This window comes from Canis lupus, chromosome 32, assembly GCF_003254725.2.
Source record: "Canis lupus dingo isolate Sandy chromosome 32, ASM325472v2, whole genome shotgun sequence".
NCBI classification, from domain to species: domain Eukaryota; kingdom Metazoa; phylum Chordata; class Mammalia; order Carnivora; family Canidae; genus Canis; species Canis lupus.
In genome coordinates, this window is record NC_064274.1 from 20149022 (window position 1) to 20171283 (window position 22262).

At 33.6% G+C, this 22262-nt stretch overlaps 1 protein-coding gene across 38 annotated transcripts in view; it reads right to left on the bottom strand.

The window, feature by feature from the left end:
* Positions 1-22262, bottom strand: part of STPG2 (sperm tail PG-rich repeat containing 2) — a 533064-nt gene that overhangs the window by 221332 nt on the left and 289470 nt on the right. For 31 of the 38 annotated variants that reach the window (XR_003126915.3, XR_003126921.3, XR_007407749.1 and 28 more), the window contains one exon: positions 1645-1760. The exons of 2 other annotated variants lie outside the window; for them this stretch is intronic. Coding sequence is in view for 19 of the 36 variants with exons in the window: in XM_049104919.1 (XP_048960876.1) it covers positions 1645-1760 (116 nt within the window). In the remaining 17 variants the exon portion in view is untranslated. Of the gene's footprint in view, positions 1-1631; positions 1761-3403; positions 3455-15231; positions 15360-22262 lie in introns of those variants that run through there. 5 more of the 38 variants (XR_003126943.3, XR_007407753.1, XR_003126948.3 and 2 more) reach the window with 4 other exon arrangements.

Below are 22262 nucleotides of genomic sequence, written 5' to 3' on the forward strand. Positions count from 1 at the left end.
TAAATATAATTTATAAAATCTTATGAAAGAAAAAGATCAGCTTTAAATACTAGAAAGACTAGTAAATACATCTTTTATGATTTTTGTAAAAATAAAAAGATAAAAAGATAACATTAATTAAAAGATAACATTAGATTTACTGGCATTATTATTTGTAAATACCATTTAAGTCAGTTTTTAAAAGTAGGGCAGAAGGGTTCAGTTAATGATTTAATATGATAATATGATCAGAGTATGAACAGCTATACCACCTAACTTATGAAGACTGATAGCTTACTGATTAAGACTTGTTTCAAGACACTCCTTTACTGTGCCCAATTACCCAAAATAAAGAAGTCATAAACTTTGCCCAATCCCAATCAATTCCCCAATTTTAAGACCTGTCTTACATCATACAGCCCAGGTCCTAAAATATCATAAGTCCTTTGACTTGAACCTTCTGAAAAACTATTAAAACTATCTAACAGATTTTCCCTTTCTGAACTAAATAAAATTCTCATTGCTTTATCAGCAGGAATTAGTAGTGGTCTTTTGGGGGAATCAATAGCCAACAAGTAAAATAACAATTCTTTCATCATTTGTTTTCTTTTCTTTTTCTCCTGCTGTTATATTATGAATCTGCTTTGACAGAATGCCAAAAAATTATTTAGATTATGACATTTTAAATAAGTAGAAAAGTATACATTCAAGAAAAATGAACTTGTCATTAACTAACCCAAAAAACAATATTCACTGTGGTTTGCATTGAGTATTAACTCTTAAATTATTTGCTATAAGTCACTATAAAATATATCACTTTTAATAGTAGAATGAGAATGGGAGACTTATTCATCCTAGATGGGGAATTAAGGCTGACTGTGATGCAATTTTTAAAACTTGCAGATTTATTTAATCCTCCTTCTTATAATCAGAAGGCCACAATCTAAAAGAATCCTGTATTTGTTATGAATCTAAACTACAGCATCTATAATTATTAAAAGAAGATAAAAGATCTATAAATGATATTACTGGATAAAGATGTTATCTTCTGAGCTCTCTAAAAATTCATGATTGTAATAAGTACTCGAAAATCTCCATTTGTGTATGTGAACAACTAAGTTTTTTAAGTTGCAGGGATGTAAAAAAAAAGTTATATATATATATTGATATATATATATATATATATATATATATATATATATATATATATCAATGCTATAGTGGACATTTACAGATAAATTGATAAATAATTCTTAAATCAATCTTTAAAAAAAAAATGTCAGAATGTATTCAAAAATGCCTTTCTGGGGCACTTGGGTGGCTCAGCCAGATAAGTGTCAAACTCTTGATTTTGACCCAGGTCATGATCTAAGGGTCATGAGATTGAGCCCCATGTCAGGCTCATGCTGGGTGTGGAGCCTGTTTAAGATTCTCTCTCTTTCTTTTCCTCTGCCCCTCCCCCATCTCATGCTTTTTCTCTCTCTAAAAAATAATTAAAAAATAAAATAAATAAATTTATAAAAATGCCTTCCTCAGGCAAGATTTTGATTAGCCAGTAATATGAGTAAAACATATGGTAAAGACTTTAATGTAGAGATTTTCAGTACTTTCTGGAAATTATCCTATTCTTTTGTTACTAATAAAAAAGATATATTATTGACAAACCTCATAAGTCGCTGGACCAGGAGTAATCTCTTTGGAATCTTTAAAACGCTTTGATGCTTTAACAAATAAGGGTATGGAGCAAGATTTCTTTAAAACAGGATCGTATGTTGCAGGCCCTAAGAGCAAATAAGTGTAGAAAATAAAAGTATGTTAAAATTATTGATTTGGGTCACATTATTCTTAGATATGTGCTCCTAATGTATAATTTTAGCATCAAACAATCTTGGACTCATTCTTTTTGAATGCTTAAAACCATCCAGGTTAGGGCTTTGAAATACAATAAGCACACAAAAAAGTGATATTTGTTCATCTAATAATTAAATGTAATACAGAAGTATTTTCTCAAAAAAGAAAATAGTACCCCCTCAAGATACATAGTGAAAAAGATACCCAATTCTTTTATTTCCTAAAAGTGCATTCATATGTTCAGCAAAGATGCAGTATAGAAAATGCATTTGGAAATATGAATAAGACTTAAAGAAGCAAAAAAAATTATTTAACAGCATTCTGGGCACTATACATGATAGAAGCCGAGGTACAAAGATGGAATTCACGTGGAACAATTGGATATAATGAACAAACTGGCTGAATGGAATAGGGCCTAATCCCAAATAATGATTTTGTACTAGAGCAAATAGGTTTCAAATTGTACTCTAAAGTACCCTCAGAATTACACAGTAGTGCCCAGGAAACAATGTATAGGTAAAGCACAAGTAGAAGCCTGAATTATTTTCATTCAAAATAGCTCTGGATTTACTCTTCTTTGGATCCTACATACTTTTTTAACTAAAATTGTCTAATTAATTTTTTAAAGCATTTTGAGGGGCACCAGATGGCTCAGTTGGTTAAGCATCCCACTTTTTGTTTTGGCTCAGGTCATAATCTCATGAGGCCTGGAATGGAGTCCAGCAGCAGCAGCAGGTATCTGCTTGAGATTTTCTCCCTCTGCCCCTTTCTCCACTCTTGCATGCATGCACTCTCTTTCTAAAATAAATAAATAAATCTTTAAAAAATAAATAATTTATTTATTTTAAAAAAGCTTTTGGAAGCTACTTCCACAGGCAGTGGGTAGCTCTTGGGTTTTAGACCAAAGGAGATTCATGAGAAAGAGGCAGTTTATGAAATAAACTTTGGTAGTACTTTTATAGGGTGGGATGACTTGATGGTTTGTTTTAAGGACACTAATAAGTGGTTTACTAACATTGGTAAGGGAAAGGAAGAACAACTCAGAATATTTTCTAAGAGATGCAATAAATATTTAATATGTATAGTGACTGGAAGAAGTTAAAAATGAGTAATGGCCAATAAAAAGGCAATACTGTGACAAAAATAAGAAAGCACAAAAGAGAAACCACTGAAGAGGAACATCGTGTGTTTGTTTTGAACCTGTTAGGACTGAAAATATGGCAGGATATCCAAAAAGAAATGTTCAGAGGACAACTTGAGATACATAACTGAAACACGAGAAAGATGTCCTGAAGAAAAGGAAAGGAATTATTCACACAGAGGTGAAAGTTGAGGTATTTGCACAGGGAAAACTGAGTAACTGAGGACTGAAACTTGGAGGTTCTGCATAAAGGAAGGCAGGGGAAAAGTCAAAGAAGGAAATAGTCTAGTGATCAGAATATGGCTAGTACAACATCATAGAAAGGAAATAGGGAGAGGTTTTTTTCTTGTCTCTATTCATATGTTAGCCAATACTTATTGAGTATCTGTCGCATGCCAAGCCTATATTTCCAGAGAGTGATTAGAGGCCTACTATATCAAATGTTGCAAGAGGAGACTTCACAGACAGGTAACCAGGGAGCATCTGGAAGAGAGATGATGGATGAAACTAAATTAGAGGATTAAAGAGAGTGTGAGGAGAGGAAGCAACAACATGAGCACAGAATACTGACAATGGACATAAACAGTGAAATAGTAGATATAAAGATGTTAATAGAATACAAAATAATGCATCCATCTCACTAGTACATATGCATTTAAAAATTATAACTTTCAAGAATAGATCCCTGCAGATGTTTTCAAATCTAAAATATTTTAGAATTGATAAATTCATATGAAACATTTTAAGGCTTTAGCTTTATTAACATAGGACACTTCAAAATTTACAATGAAAGATGACATTTGGCTCTAGTTCAATCATTCTAACATCAACTCAATTAATAGGATAGATTTCCAAAATTATAAAGCCTTTGTAAGAACCTGCTATGAACTGAATGTTTATAGCCCCTCTAATTCCTATGTTAAAACCCTAATCTCCAATGTGATGGCATTTGGAGATGAGACCTTCAGAAGGTATTTTAGGGGGGCACCTGGGAGGCTCTGCCTTTGGCTCAGGATTCTGGGATAGAGCCTCATACAAGGCTCCTTGCTCAGTGGGGAGTCTGCTTCTCCCCCTACTCCTCCCCTCTGCTCATGCTCTCTCTCTCTCTCTCTCTCTCTCTCTCAAATAAATAAGTAAAATCTTTAAAAAGAAAAAGAAGAGAAGGTAATTAGGTCACAAGAGTGGAGACCTCATGATGGGATTACTGCCCTTCCAAAGAGACACAAGAGAATTAATTTCATTCTCCCTCTGTCTCTCCTATGTATGCAGATATCTACCTGCAAGCTAGGAGGAAGGCCCTCACTAGGAATCAAATATCACTTTGAATTTCCCAGACTCCAGTAACTGTGAGAAATAAACTTGTACTATTTAAACGACCCAGTCTACAGTATTTTTGTTATAATAGTCAGAATGGACTAAGTAAGACAGAAGCTCAAGTGTTTTGATCTACCAAAAGACAAAGTGTTGTAGCAAATGCCATCTTGCAGACTTTGGAATAATATTATTTCATATTCATAGGGCAGAGAAACAATGTACATATACATACGTAATACCTTTACAAATAGATATATACAAACTAAACTACACATGGGAAAATGTATCAGTTACTGCAGCATACAGAAAAGAAGAGAAATTTATCATCAGGAACTGGGTGCATGATTCCACAGTCAATTAATTAAAAATTGCAGCTTTAACCATAAAGATGTATAATGGTTAACACAACAGCTAAGACTATTAGCCAAACTCTGTTGTATCAGTAAATTTCATTTTCAACAATGAAATGAAATATGGTCTATCCCCTGTCCTTACTATCATACTATAGCAACTGATAAATATTTACCTACATGGTTATAACTCATTAAAAGAAAAGAAAATATTCAAATATAGTTTTAGTGGATTTCCTTTTATTAGAATTTCTTTGAGGAGCATCAAGCAAAGTAAAACTCTCAATGTACATCTTACTGCATTTTAGCACTTAGTTTGCTTCAAGCTACAGAACATTAAAAAATGGTTTATTATATTTCATCTTAAAATATATTTCCTTTTTTTTAAAAGGTTTTATTTATTTATTCATGAGAGACACAGAGAGAGAGAAAGAAGCAGAGACATAAGCAGAGAGAGAAGCAGGCTCCATGCAGGAAGCCCGATGCAGAACTCGATCCCAGGACTCCAGGACCACACCCTGGGCTGAAGGCAGATGCTCAACTGCTGAGCCACCCACATGTCCCTTAAAATATATTTCCAATTACATATGCCATTGCTTATATGATACAGGTCAAAGATTTATACTGCTTTACCAGCTCTGATTCACAGATAGATTATGCAGAAATTATCTTCTATTTATTTACTAAATGCCACATTTTAATCACAGGTAATGGAAGAAGAAAATTTATCATTCCAAATCAAACACCTATGAAAAGTCTGCCTGAATCACAACTATTATAGAATGGGAATTCAAGAGCAGGTGATTCTTATAGTTACACATTTTCCAGCCCTGTGTCTGTCAACTGACTATGAAATGTCAACCAATGCTCTAGGGTAAAAATGGGAGAGAACAGGAACAATGAGTAATTTAAAATAAAAATCATTTTGGTACATTAGCGTGGATTCAGAAATAACTACTTCTATAAATAAAGCTACAAAAACCTCAGATTAAGAAATGGCTCTCTTCATAACAAGGTAAAATTTATATGCTACGCAGTCAGTTTTGCTTATGAATACCGAGTCTTTTCTTTTTTTTCATGTTAAGCTGAAAGAAAACTACTGAAAAGTAAATATCCCACGTGTGAGCATGTCTTTAGGAATTAAAAAGCATCGAGGAAATAGTCATTAAAATGGACTGCATGGCTTTAAAATGTCATTTAGAGACTTTAGTTTTTATGGAACACATTTTCTCATGCTGATTTTATTATTCAGCTACGAATGAAATAATAGCTAAGACAAAAGATTAGTACACAAGGAACTAATATCATCATGTCAAAGCCACATTTAGTTTTACTGCTCTTCTTCTGCTTCTAAGACTTGATTTGATGAAATGGCACTTCAGATTATGACCAAACAGCTATTGTCCATCAAATTAAGCTTATAGGTGATGAGAAAAAACAGACAAATGTTTCAATAATGAATAAACTTTTAACCAAAATTCCATGTATGTCTTACCATCTTGTTAACATCTTTCAAAAACAAGATGGGAATTACATGTTTTAAGAAATAAAACCTTAAATACTTAAGAATGACATCTTAAAAGTGCTATAAATTATCCAAGAATTACTGCCAGCACAGTCCCTAAGAAATAGCCTACTATAATGCACTCCAACCTAAGTAGACTGAGAACTGCATCAACTGGAGTCTACCTAAATCATCCATCTGTTAAAACGTGTGTTCCTAACATTGAGTAAGGAGTAGGGCCATCACTGTTATGACATAAATACAACATCAGATAGCTTTGGCTAACACTGAAATATATCTTCAGACAGCAGCGTATGTTTAGCCAATGTACCTCTAAAACATTCTTATGAAATTCTTACCAAAATGTGCACCCATAAGCCCTATCAAATGAAGTCTTTAAACGGACCTGTAAAAAAGATATTTTCACTCTCTGATAAGTACATCATACAAATTTGAAAGACTTTCTTGTAAATGTAGGTATAATACACTTTCTGTGTGAATTTAGGAACCAAAGGAAGGAAGAATGATCATCTTTCACCTACTACCACTTTGAGTAGGTGGTATATAAATATGTAACACACGAGTTGTTTTCATTGATAAATGAACAAAATTATCAAATAATTAATGAAATATGAAGTTGTTTTCAAGGTAAATAAAAAACCTCACAACTGGCTTGGCAGAGTAGCAAAGTTTCCTTTCTTAACCAAATTTTGGGTTTTACATCCTGTTGTTCATATTTGAACATTTGGAGCTAGAATGCCAAGAAAATTACCTAAGCAAAAAAGTAGCATAAGTTTCAGCATATATTCCAAGTCCTCTTACATCACTATCATTATTTTAACCCTTAAAGCTGAATTAGTAAGGTAGTCCCTCTGTGAATATTATATATAAAAATCATAATAATGCTATTCTTTGTAAAGCACATCATATCATAGATTAAGTGATGTGGAGTTCCTTAAATATATATAAACATCAAATTCATTTTGAACATTTGATTAATATTAAGCAAGCTGAATTTTTTAAGAAAGATACAGAAAATAAGTAATGATTTTTTTAAAACTGGCTAATTTTTTTTAAAGATTTTATTTATTTACTCATGAGAGACACACGAAAGAGAGAGAGAGAGAGAGAGGCAGAAACACAGGCAGAGGGAGAAGCAGGCTCCATGCAGGGAGCCTGACACGGGACTCATTCCCTGGTCTCCAGGATCACGCCCTGGGCTGAAGCAGCGCTAAACTGCTGAGCCACCCGGGCTGCCCTGTTTGGCTAATTTTTAACACTTTAAAATGTAACTATTTAACATTTAACTTACTAAAAATTGTTAGGTTTCTAAGAGTGTTTAGATTTGAAACTTTCTCTGAATAGCTCTGCTATGATATAGCTAGACTCCCAGAGTTTAGAGTTTTCTGAAAGAGCCTAAGTGATTAATATAGTGACAAGCCAATTAAACAAAGGTTAAGATGTTTATTTGCAATTTAAATGAATAAATTCTGTACCTTAAAACAAACATATCTTATTAAGTAAAATGGTTTTCATGCTTTGATGTGCAAATGTTTTATTTACATTCATCAGAGATTAAACAAAAACTATTATGTTAACCATTGAATATCTTAGAAAGCTTCTTGCTTCTTTTCAGTAAACTTAAATCTATACTTAGATTTAAATCTAGATAAGATGTTTTCCTTCACCTTACCAGTGTTCTCTGTTTACTCTGCTCCTGTGATCATGTAATATAAATATTCTCTAACTCTGTTCCCATACCTTCATGGAATAATAGCATGCTACTATGAGAATTAAGCAAAATTCTTTCCTTGCAAGCCTTCTCATCAACTACCACTAGTTAATTTTAACTAAGACAAGTAACAGTGGGATTTGTTTATATTAATGGTGTTTATTTCCAAATAGTAAGTGGTTTCCTCAACTAGCTTTAATATCCATGATGTACAGGGCCTCCCATAGCTTTGGACCTCTTTCTCCTCTGGCCTCTGGGAGAACTTGTACAATGGCTTGAAATATCAAGACTAAAAAAGAGGATCATATTCAGCACCATATATTTTAAATTAATCTTTCGCAAAGTGTAGTTCATGAACCATAGCCATCAGAATCACTTAGATTAGTGTCAGATTGTAGATTCTTTGGAGTCATGCCAAAATAATAAATCATATTCTCTGAAAGCAGAACCAAGAAAACAAAAATTTAACAAATCCTACTGCTTTAGTCCTCTAAACCACTGTTTAATATGTAGCAATTAGCAAATATATCTAAACATTAAATCTTTTTTCTCTCAAGAATTAGTTATCCACAGAAAAATAACCTCCTATAATTATAGATGAAACTATCATTTCTTTAGAATATATCTGACTCTCTTATGCCTCAGGGCCTGCTTATGGTAGAACTTCAGTCAATGCCGATTGAGCTAAACTAAGTCAAATCAAAGAAAGAGTCTGTTAATGAGTCAACTAGAATCTACTCCTGTGACCTTAAGCATTTTAATTATTTTCTCTTCATTTTACTTTCTTCCCAAGAAATTGTCTATGGAAAAATGGATACCTTAAAGTCCTATTTCTATTTACAACGTGAAAATTATATTTAGATGATATTCACATAAATGTTTTTAAATGCATTTAGAATAACCATTGCTTGAGAGATTAGTAGGAGACTGGCAGTGTTAAGATAAGAAAGAGACTTAAGTCTCTTAGTTATGAATTCTGTTATGTAAGTCTCTTAACATAATTATGTATTCTGTTATGGCCATGTCACATTATTTCAATTTTGAACCAAATGCGCAGATCTTATTTCATGACCATGAAAGATGAAATTCTGTTAAGTATATTCACATCTCTATTTTATTTTAGAGTATCATTTTCCAGAATAAAACATTAAAGATTTTATTTATTTATTTATTTATTTGAGACAGAGAAAGAGAGAGTGTGAGCAGGAGGTGGGGCAAATAAAAAGGTGAAGGAGGGAGAGAGAATCTTAAGCAGGCTCCACACCTAGCTCAGAGCCCAACGCAGTGCTCCATCCCAGGAACCTGAGATCATGACCAGAGCTAAAACCAAGGTTTGGATAGTTAACCTACTGAGCCACCCAGGTGCCCCCATAATAAATCTTAAACCAAAATTTAAATTCAAGATTTCTGACACTAGCCATGTGACCTTCATAAATTCTCTAAAACTTGTTAAATTTTGGGTTCCTCCTGTATAGAAGGAGGATAAAATGGCCTGGAAAAGTTCTTCAAAGCCACACAATGAGTAAGGACACATCATTCAACCACTTAAAATCCTTGGATCCTCCCTCAAAGGAAGGAAAATAAAACCATTTAATTTCACAGGAAACTGAGTTAATATCGAATTTATGCCTGGCTCTATGATTTTAATAACTCTTTTTCTACTTCACACTGCCTTCCTAATCTTTAGCTATCTCCAGTATTCTCCAAAAATACCAAATTTGCCAAAAAAAAAATCATCTTAATTAAATGAGAATGTTATGCTTTCACCTGAACATGATATTTCTCTAAAAGGTGAATAAGGTCTAGAAGATGGAATAAATTGGTCTTTATGATAAATTTAGGTATTCTGTTCATGGATCATTAATTCATTAGCATACCATAAGTGGATATAATTTTGATTTTACACCTATACTTTTAAATTTATAATAAGTACATACACATCTAAGGAAAACAAAAATATCACAATTCTAAAAATCAAGTTGCCTTCAAATCTCCATATTGTCGCATCACTGGCTGTCAAGGATGCCACATCCTGCTACTTTCGAAACCTATTATAAACAATGTTTTTTTAAAAAATCGAGAGATAATGTTATTTTCCTAGAAACCAAAGAGCCCTGAGTCCCATCTTTTGGTGAAGGCTGCCTCTCTGTGGCAGGATACAATGTGTCATGTTCTCTGAAGGACTTGTTCTCTCTTACTTTGTTTTTTAACTGGTAGAAAAGATCTGTATAATATTCAAAAATACATAGATTTAAATACAGTGTTTTTACTATTTCTTTCAGAATGTTTTGGCTTCATATTTGGAAAGGTCTTGTACCCGGAGGAACTGCCTCACTCACCTAGAAAAGCATGTATAACATGGGATGAAAAGAGTATTCATGCAAGTAACAGAAATCAAGTAAAATAGGATTGCTCAAATAGAATGGTCATGTTTGCTGTCTTCTTTGAAAGCTAAACTCATTATTCACTTTACACGGAGTGACCTCTGCTGGTCAGAAAGACACACTTATTAATAGATAACGAACCTACCAGAAAGCAGCTGTTATCTTAATTTCCTAAAGGAATTACTTAAAAATACTAAGTGTACTATGATACAGGAAAATATCCTATTTCAAACACTTAAAGTCAAGTAGCTGAATATCAAGTGGATATCTTTTAAAAGCACTGATTTAATTGTTCTTTCCTCACTAATGTCTACTGTTAGCTGTAATGAAAGCATGCTTAAAAGGCCTTCTTATTATATTTAGGAAGGACATATGTTCTCTAATGATTTTTTTTGAAGACTTGGTACTTTTAACCATATGATGACTGAAAAATTAGCATCTGTACATTTTTTTTAACTGAAAGGAAAAAATCTCTCTAGATCATAAGCATGCAACTTGTTATGTTTCAAAAACAAAGGATTTACTTAATTAAGCAATATTGTCACAGAAGTGGCATTTACCTTATCTAGGATGGAACATACCCCCTCATCAGAAACAGTAAAAACTAATTAGAAGAAGATACCCAGAGGGCCAGAGTAAACATTTCAATAACCAATATCAAGCTGTTTTGTTGTTTTTGTTTGAGCCATAGGTATACCAAAAATCATCACTGAGAAAGTTGTGCAGATTTTTTTTTTTTATTATTTTAATAGAGGTCTAAACCTTTGAGATGAAGTATACCAATAAAAACACCAAAGAAAGTTGCCTGCAAAAATTTTTGGTCAAGAAAATTATTATAATTCCTCATTGCTAATTATTGCAATATCCCCTTCCCCTCTTTTTTTTTTTTTAAATCTGTTTAACAATGTCCAGAGGGAGAAAAAGAAACATATTTGGTCTCTGCTTCTGCAAATACTGAAATCTATTTATATGCAAATAAGCTATCCATTATTAGTATGAGAAGAGACTTGTGCATAAAGGGAGAAATAAATTATCACTAGAAACCATTAATGAAATCTATTTCAAAACATAACATTTTACAAGAGCCCTCATTCATGTAATATTTGTTTAAGCCTCGAGGGGAAATAGTGAGTTGTACACTTAGATGAAACCTGATACTACATTATTTCCCATGCCAATTTGTTTCGTAAAATGCATTTATTCTTTCCTTTGAAATGATTTGGTAATTGTAACTCCAATGAGTCCTTTTAAGAGAACTTTATCATTGAAGTCAGAGTCCTATGTTTTTGTCATATAATTGCCAGACTTTTTAGGGGAGTTTATTTTTGCTCTGTTGCAATAATTGCTATTCCCTGAGGTTTAAAAACATTAACATTCATTTTCATACTCTATGGTAGTAACATAAAAATAAATGAGTTTGAAGAAGAAGGAATATGAGTCTTTCTGGAATAAGTTGAATTTCTTTAGAGAAGAATAAAATAAGCACTAATCAATACAGACTATAAAATAATTTCATATGCCTTGCCCATTTTTCTCTTTGGGTTTCTTGTTTTGTTTGTTTTTTACATAAACTTTAGTGTGTTTATCAACTCCTTCAAAAAGTCCAACTAGAATGTGAAGTGGTATTGTCTTCTTAGTTAATTCCTAGCAACTCTATTCCTTTTGGAAGTTGTACTTATTTTTATTACTGGATATTAGAAAACAATGAAGCAAAATAAGGCATTGTATGAGAAAACTGAAGATTTTGGAAATACAAAGTCATGCCACCATTTCAATAAAATGAAAGTCCAGAACTAATATACACGAGTCTTATAGGAAAATCAAAGCACACAAAAAGAGGAGACCAACAGAGTTAAAACAAAGAGGGCCACAGGTTAAAAAAAACAAACAGGGTGATTGCCACTTTGGTTAAAATAATAACCAGCACAAGAGAAAGAAAGATAATTTGTATGATTCCACTTATATGAGGTACCTACAGTAGTCAAATTCATAGAGATAGGAAGTAAAATGGTGGTTGCCAAGAGCTGGAGGGGAAGCTATTGTTTAATTCAGGGAGTTTTAAGTTTTACAAGATGAGAAGAGTTGTGTGGATGGATGGTGATGATGGCTGCACAACAGTGTAAATGCACTTAACACCACTGAATTGCACACTTAAAAATGATCACAATGATAAATTTTATGCTATGTGTATTTTAACCCAATTTTTTAAAAGATAACTTCATGTTCCAGATAACTATATAAGAAAGTTACGGTATAAATATGAAACTAATCAAAATGTGGAAAAATTTAAACAACTAATGGAATGTAAAAAAGAGAATCCAAATGACTTTTATGACAAGAATATTCTAGTTTGGGAAGCCTATAGGTCACGGAATTGGAACCACAGAAAGAAAATTAATCCTTGCATTTCACTTGTTTCACCGTTGAGTAATTTAAAAAGTAGAGGTTGACAGGCACAACACTGTGTCTTAAGCTGCTTAGTCATCTAAGAGTAAAGATAAATGAACAAGGAACACACAAAAAGTTTTGGAAGCAGTGCATTCTGAGGTGTTTTCATTTTTCTGTACTACAGCATTTAAAACGTACTTTAATAAAGAGCTAAAGAATTAGTACCTTAACTAAATTTTTCTATTTGTGCTTTAAAAAACTTAGAAGGTTATCAGTACAAGTAAATTCTTTAGCTTGATAAAGATATAAACCTAAAAGTTTGTCTCTGGTAAAGGGAAAGAATGAGTCAAAAATCTATTTGCTTTTCTCTAACGTTTTCTATATGACTTTGCTATCATGTGCATGTATTATACATACACGTGTGTATACACATACACACACATCTCTGTGGTTTCTGTTTCTTTAACTATGCTTTTCAGAGTAGAAACAAAATTTTGAAAAGAAGGGAGTTATGCTTCAGATTAAAATATCTGAGTCTTGGGATCCCTGGGTGGCGCAGCAGTTTGGCACCTGCCTTTGGCCCAGGGCGCGATCCTGGAGACCCAGGATCGAATCCCACGTCGGGCTCCCGGTGCATGGAGCCTGCTTCTCCCTCTGCCTATGTCTCTGCCTCTCTCTCTCTCTGTGTGTGACTATCATAAATTAAAAAATAAAAATAAAAAAAGATTTAAAAAAAATATCTGAGTCTTTATATTTAAAATCCATCACATCATCAGAAGGAAAAGATACATGAAAAATATATAGTTCTCTATACTTTGGTTTCTACAGCAAAATATCATTGAAAAGAAAAATTGTATAGATAAATACATTAGGCATATACTATGTGTATTGTTTATAGCCTGACATATTAATGATGTTGTCTATCTCATGGTTCTATATTAGCTTTCTATTTACCCTTTTAAATATTTGCATTCCTTAATAAATCATTTAGAAAGCTAAATAAAATGTCTTTTATATGTGTGATTGCCTATGACTAATTTTCAAGCATGGGTTTTATTGTATTTCAGTGAAAAAGTGATATGTTTGCTAAATGAATAGGCTAAAGTCAGGCAAAGATGACAATGTCTATTATATCTTTTATCAGACTTGCAAAGAATTGAAACTCTTGCTTTTCTAAGTATTGGAGAAATATTCCCCCAGGTTTTTTATGCAGAATTAAAGTTTTCACAGGATTTTACTTCCTATTATACATAAAAAGTGTTCCTTGGTCAAATAAATTTGAAGTTATACTGAACAAAGTTAAAACAGTTTTCTTTATTACAGGTCATGACGTAGCCTATAATATTCTAATTCACACATAAGATCAATACAATGTGTGCATTTTCCTCCACATATGTTTGCTCATGACTTCTCTTTTTCCACAATTTTCTTATAGAGCTAATGTTTGCAAAATATACGTAGAAAAATTTTAATTTCTATGAAGTCACCTTGGTTCTCCAATTTCTAGTGTCATTTTCAATATACTAATTCTGAAACTGTAATTCAAATCTTCGCTATAGTGTTGATTAAAAGCACAAATTAGAGACAAAACTACAGTAAAGACATTTCTTCTATTGTCATTAAAAATTCAAAGTAAATTACAGTTAAATAGCACACATTTAAAAGCCATTTATATCATCTTTGGTTTTGGATATTATGGAACTGCATTCCTCAGTTTGCATAATCAGTCATCTTTATCAATGCATAGTATTATCTAGTCAGACAATAACTTCATCAGTTTCAGCATATAGTATCTTCAGATAAACACAGAGTTATCTGAAGAACCAAAGAATTCCATCAATAGTGAATGGTATCCTCTATAATTGGCCACAGCTGCTAGAAACTTATTTATTTTTATTCTTTTTAATCTATCCTCTAATCAAAAAAAAAAAAGAAATCTTAGAAAGATAGTAGCTGTAGTCTATCTGAAATTTGAACAATAGAATTATTATTATATGGTACAGCAAAACCAAATGTGAATAGTGAGAAAAATGAGCTATTTCAAGGTCAAGAAGTTAATTTATTTATAAATTTGGTTTGAAAATGGCCTTCCATTATATCAATGATATTTTTAACTTTAATTAGCATTTTTAAAATTTCATAGGAAGCAAAAAATAAAAACAAAACACCTAATAGGAAGTATACATTATTTGCTTTTAGATTCAAGAAATCTACGTGTAGAAGTAACTTCTAAGTTGCTATTATCTTGACAATATACTCAGTTCTTCTCACATATAACGAGAATAATTTATTCATAATCTTCTCAGAGCAAAATTCAGGATCTAATCTAGGCAAAAGGTTTACTTGGCTCAGGAAACAGAGTCATTTTCAAATCTAAGCATACCTGGGCAGCCCCAGTGGCTCACTGGTTTAGCACTGCTTTTAGTCCAGGGTGTGATCCTGGAGACCTGGGATCGAATCCCATGTCAGGCTCCCTGCATGGAGCCTGCTTCTCCCTCTGCCTGTGTCTCTGCCTCTCTCTCTCTCCTCTCTATGTATTCTCGTGAATAAATAAATAAAAATCTAAAAAGAAAAAACTCTGAGCATACCTGTTAAAGGAGCCACCTAGAACTGAGGTGGGTGGGGCCGTGGGGGCCGTGGGGGGCGATATGACAGAAAAGCTCAGTTGGAGTTGTACAACCTGTTTGACCAAACTGAGCAAATCTCTCCGTAGACACTATGGAAAGATTACAGTCAGGTTAGGCTACAGAAGAAAATCCAAAATATAAGCAAGCAAAGAAAAAATACCTAACCCCTAAAAATCTATTCTGGAGAACTTATGCAAGAAATCCGTTGAGGGTATATGTGGTGTGACAAGAAAAGGAGACAGAGATAGGGTGAATTCTTAGGCCCAACTGAGGAAAGAGAAAAAAGTGTATGACTCTAGATCTTAAAATCCTCATCTCATTTCTAAGAAATTTTAATTTCTGGGGAAAAAAGCACCTGTTATCAAGAGTCACAGGAAGATTTGATGGATGCTGGTAGATGATGGGAAAGAATATATGACTTCGGTTACTTTCCAAAGGTGAAGGATGAAATATAACTCGTGTCACTATAGTTGCTTTTATTTTGGTGAAGCTACCTGGATGGGTGACTCAGTTGGAACTTTGGTATTAATTTTGTAAAAGAAATGTGTCAGAAACTGATATTAGATATGTTCTGTGTGATAATACTGTGACTTTAAAAACTGACTGTTGGGGAAGAAGTCCTTTCCTCTCCTATATAACCAGGAACTTGAAACACTGAACAAGGTGGGTGAGGTGAACTGGAACTAGTACACAGATAGAAGACTCAAAACCAGGCTGCCTCTAACATCATAAATCCTCCGAAGAAGTACGGCAGAGAAGGAATTTAGTTAAAAGGAAAAATACTAAAGAAACCAGACAAGACTGATAAGTTTTTTTAAGATTTTATTTATTTATTCAAGAGAGACCCATAGAGAGAGGCAGATACATAGGCAGAGGGAGAAGCAGGCTCCAAGCAGGGAGCCCAATGTGGGACTCGATTCCAGGACTCCAGAATCATGCCCTGGGCCGAAGGCAGGCACTCAACTGCTGAGCAACCCAGGTGTCCCAAAGTCAATTTGTTTTAAAGTAGATTTTTGTTTCAGACATGAATTGAAATAGAGATAGTAAGAAAAGCTACCCTATTTTTTTGTGTGGTAAAAGTATTATTTTCTTTTTAAGGTATGCAGTACACAGAATCAAGAGCTAAGAACTACATTTTGATTGCATTATGAACAATACTATTATTTTAGTTTTCTGTTGCCAAAAGGTTATTTCTTATCCTCCATACTTAGAACTGTGCATTTGCATAAGTGGTTATTTTTTAGATCAAATTAAATACATTCAGTTCCAATAAATGTTTACATCTTAACCATTGTCTCATTTACATTGACTTCATCTTATTTACACAACCAAACAAATCTAAATTTTAAATCATTATTCTGGAAGACTATGATAAACCAAAGATGTGATCATTTGTTTCCAAACTACTCAGACTTGAATCACCTCTAAATAGTTGATCTTTCATTTTATATTATGGAAAGCTAATCTGTAGAAACTGAAGTAAAGGAAGAAGCTCATTATCTTAAATCTTCTGTTCAATAAGATCCAATTCGTTTAACATCTTGGTGCTACAGAGAATACAAAGAGGAAAAATAACAAAGTCTTACCTCAAGGAAATACCAGCAGAGTGGAAAGGGGAAATGAGACAAATGCACATATGCCTATACTGTAAGATAGAATAAGATTAGTACTATCAATTCTATGGGACTCTAAAAGAGAGAGATTTCCTCTGGTTGGCAGAATCAGGAATAATTTCATAAAAGAGGACATTTGAAATAGGCCTAGAAAATGAGTAGAATTTTGTTAAACAGGTACAACTATTCCTAGGTAAAGGAAATAGCATATGCAATTTCTTTATAGCAGACCATAAGGCATGGTTTAGAAATTGAGTAGTGCAATTTCATTAGATGACAGTAGAAGAATACAAAGGAGGGGTGTGGAGAATGAAGAAGATTAGAATGGAAAGTTTGGGGCCATAATATATAAGTTGAAGTCTTTGCACTTATATAACAGTCAACAGCTAGCCATGAAATGTTGATGAACTTGGAGATAGTAGACCAGAGCTATGTTTAGGAGACCCTTGAACCACTCATCCTCCCATATACACAAGAATAATGAAAATGACTTCTTAGGTGGTATTTTTTTCTTTTTCTACATTATTTCCTATATAGTAAACTAAACAACTTACCTATACTACTCAGAATACGTAATATGTACTATTCCAAGTAGTGTAGAATAAGACCGTAGTAGACAATTACTGTGTGACCTTTCTTGATATCATGGCTCCCTAATTGTTGGAGGATGGGGGAGTAGAGTAGAGAAGAGCCATATTATCTCCTTATTCATGGATATTAAATTTCTACAAAACCTTTTTAAAATTTATTAAACATTTACCAAAATAGTTCATTTTTAAAATTTAATAATAATTTTGCTTTTTAAGCTAATTACTATGTTCAGAAAAATAAATCAAATTATAAGGTTCAAATGGAAGACTCCAATAATCTCCTTTTTTCTACTTTACTATCCGCTTTTCACATAAGAGAGCAACATTATGCATTTAAAAGTTATTCCAATTACCAATGAAATTTCTGTTTTTCTTAGTTATGCTGAGTTGGTATTTCCAGAAATAGTTCCTTATAAAATTGCCTATTCACTTAATCTAAAAACAAGCTACCAAGCAACCTGTTTAAGAACAGGTTTCAGAAATGTACCTGCAATATGATATAATTTATGAACTTATGTTGACACTTTAAAACTAGGGCCTATGCCAGAACACTTTCAGTCAAATTCAAGTCATCCTTACCTGCTCATTCAGAGCCCTCTGCACAAAAATAAGAAGAATATTGTATAGAAAAGAGTCCTTAATTGGTCCAATATATCAAATTCACATCAATAAAGAGCAATTACAGCATATTTAATTTCATTCCTTTCTAAATCAATCTATAAAATTACGTGTTAATCTCGGTACAAAAGATAGTTTAAAAAACTAAAGATATTTTTTCTTCTTCATTTTCCCTTTAGTATACTGATTTCATGAAATCATCTCATATATTCACAAGGCCATTAAACTATGCTACAATTATAAATATCATAGCTTGATATATCTCATGAAATACTTTTACTATGAAAGATTTTTAGCAAAATTAAGATTGTCATAAACAAAATGTCAGGAAACCTGTCATCTTAATATCTATGGGAAAACACAATGTATTCTATTAACTTAGCAAAAACTTGAATGGACAAAACGGTATTATGCTGAGTTATCTGGAACACTTAACATCTGGATTTCTAATCCTCCATAGAAAATGTAGTATGAGAAGATGACAGTCATTTGAGATCATTTATCTTTTGGGTTTAGTACCTCATCTTTTTCTCTAAAAGTTCTTGGATGTTCCAGTTGTCCATTCCTATATAGTGTTTTAACCTTTATACCGGGTTTAGTTTTATTTATAAAGATGGTCATTTGATAATGACAGTTAACTGTGGCTAGATAAAAAGTTATGAAACAGATACACTCATGAGAATTACAGATAGTATCAAAAATGCATTGTTGAGCTTTCAATATATTGCTACAATGTATACACATAAAACTATATCAATTTGTATCTTTAGCTTACTAATCAAAGGTCACCATAAAAAGGTTTAAAGCAATGCTATATATAACAATTTGGCTGAAATGGTATTCCTACTTTAATTCATAGACTGTATGTTTTAATATTTTATTTAAATTCAATTTGGCAACAAATAGTATAACACCCAGTGCTCCTCTCATCAAATGCCCTCCTCAGTGCCCTGATTCATAGATTTTTTTTTAAGATTTTATTTATTCATGAGAGACACACAGAGAGAGGCAGAGACATAGGCAGAGGGAGAAGCAGACTCCCTGCAGAAAGCCTGATGTGAGACTCGATCCTGGGACCCTGGGATCATAACCTGAGCCAAAGGCAGACACTCAACCACTGAGCTACACAGGTGCCCCTAATTCATAGATTTTAAAGCTAAAAGTACTAAAAATTTATTTATTTCAGGTTTTATCGAACAGAATTCTTTCTGCAATATACTTGCAATGTGATTACCCAACTTAGCTGAACTTCTCCAGCAAATTCTCTTATTGGCAGAAACAGAAGGAACAAAACTTTATCCATAAAGAAAACTACTGGGAAGTAGCTTTATTTCAGTCTATGGGACACACAAAAGACCAAAGTCCTGGCTCATGTTTGTGCCAGGATTTAATGGATAGTGGATAATACAGTAAGATAAAATCACACTCAAAATCTAGTCAGCTAAATTATAAAGTTCTGAATGACTAGTAGTGAGATTTAAAAAAGGTTTTAAAGAGCTTGAACAAATTATAGTAACACCACTGGTGCCATCTTTTTTAAATTTTTGTTTACGTGTTATGGCACAGGGCACAGCTGACTCAATTCTTTGTGCACTTGTAAAATATCTCACAGATTATCACAGTAATAGAGAAATCATAAGCTCCTAAAATACCCCATTTAATTTTCTGTTTACTGTGTCTACTGGAACTTTTGTCACTGTTATTTTTAAAGATTCACTTACCTCTAACTATATGAGATTGTCTGGTCTTGAGACACATACACATAACTGTATTTGCCAACATGCTTTGGGCACTTGCATATGCCAGCCAGCCATTAAACTAAGAACTTCAGTTAATTAGTAATAATTTTGTCCACAAGTTACAGAAAAACACATCCCTTGGCTTAAACAAATGTAGAATTATTTCTTTCACATAATAAGAAGTCTTGAGTCAGATGGCTTCTAGCAATAGTTCAACTGTGCAACAAGGTCTGAGCAGGTGTGTGTATGATTCAATCAGCTGTTCTCTCGTGCTGGCAAGAGGGCTTAGTTCACACAGCTATCCCTAATTTCATCCCTCACTTCTCTTCCCCTCACTCATTTCCATTGTACCGACCTCTTTATTTGGCATGTTCCCTTATGCCAGGGTCTCTGCCCCGGCTGCTTCTTCAGCTGGAATACTCTTTCCTTAGTTACCCACATTGTTCATGCCCTTACTTTTTTTCAGATTTCTGCTTGAAAGTGACTCAGCAAAACCTATCTTGATGTTTCTACCCACTTAATGTTTGTACCCACTGACCTCGCAGCTCAATGCTATTACCTTATTTCATATAGCATTTACCATCTTCTCAGAGGCTATATATCTATTTTTTAAGGTCTCTCTCTCCCCAGAAAGTTCCATGAGATAAGGGCTTTTTATATGTTTTATTCACTGATATGTCCCCTGTACCTAGAATAGTGTCTGTCTCATAGTAGGCACTCAACAGATATATGTTAAATACATGAATGAATTTATTTTTAAGTCAATAAAAATGGAAAGCATGAACAATCTCTCTGTTTCTGTATAAAAACCAAACCTTTTATAGAAATACCCCTGAAAAACTACTTAGGTTTCATCTCCCAAACAAAATTACATAATCAACCAGAGCTGAAAAGAAGGATGGAAAAGAGTGTTAGCTGCTCCAGCTTCTAAAGTAGACAAAGAAAAAGGTAAGGGGGAAGGGAGTGGGAACGAGGTTTGATGTTAGCCAACCAACCGTCACCCATGCACTGTAATATCATTTCAACTAAGCTTCAAAACCTCATAGTAGGTACTTGTATTATATCCATTTATTAAATGAATAAATCAAGATTATTAAGCAACTTGCTCAAGTTCCCACAACTATTAAGAATAGTTAAAACTCCAGCATTGCTGCCAAATCCCTAACTATGTATCTTTTTTTTTTTTTTGGTAACTTCAAGTTTTTATTTAAATTCCAGTTAACATAATAGTATAATATCGGCTTCAGGAGTAGAATTCAGTAATTCATCACTTACATATAATACCCAGTGCTCATTACAAGTGCCTTCCTTTCTTTTTACAAATTTATTTTTTATTGGTGTTGAATTTGCCAACATATAGAATAACACCCAGTGCTCATCCCATCAAGTGCCCCCCTCAATGCCTGTCACCCAGTCACCCCCACCCCCGCCTACCTCCCCTTCCACTGCCCCTAGTTCGTTTACCAGAGTTAGGAGTCTCTCATGTTCTGTCTCCCTTTCTGATATTTCCCACACACTACTTCTCCCTTCCCTTCTATTCCCTTTAACTATTATTTATATTCCCCAAATGAATGAGAACATATAATGTTTGTCCTTCTCCAATTGACTTATTTCACTCAGCATAATACCCTCTAGTTGCATCCATGTCGAAGCAAATGGTGGGTATTTTCCTTCCTAATGGCTAATATTCCATTGTACACATAAACCACATCTTCTTTATCCATTCATCTTCCGATGGACACCGAGGCTCCTTCCACAGTTTGGCTATTGTGGACATTGCTGCTAGAAACATCGGGGTGCAGGTGTCCCAGTGTTTCCTTGCATCTGTATCTTTGGGGTAAATCCCCAGCAGTGCAATTGCTGGGTCGTAGGGCAGGTCTACTTTTAACTCTTTGAGGAACCTCCACACAGTTTTCCAGAGTGGCTGCACCAGTTCACATTCCCACCAACAGTGCAGGAGGGTTCCCCTTTCTCCACATCCTCTCCAACATTTGTGGTTTCCTGCCTTGTTAATTTTCCCCATCCTCACTGGTGTGAGGTGGTATCTCATTGTGGTTTTGATTCGTATTTCCCTGATGGCAAGTGATGCAGAGCATTTTCTCATGTGCATGTTGGCCATGTCTACGTCTTTCTCTGTGAGATTTCTGTTCATGTCTTTTGCCCATTTCATGATTGGATTGTTTGTTTCTTTGCTGTTGAGTTTAATAAGTTCTTTATAGATCTTGGAAACTAGCCCTTTATCTGATATGTCATTTGCAAATATCTTCTCCCATTCTGTAGGTTGTCTTTTAGTTTTGTTGACTGTATCTTTTGCTGTGCAGAAGCTTCTTATCTTCATGAAGTCCCAATAGTTCATTTTTGCTTTTGTTTCTCTTGCATTTGTGGATGTATCTTGCAAGAAGTTACTGTGGCCGAGTTCAAAAAGGGTGTTC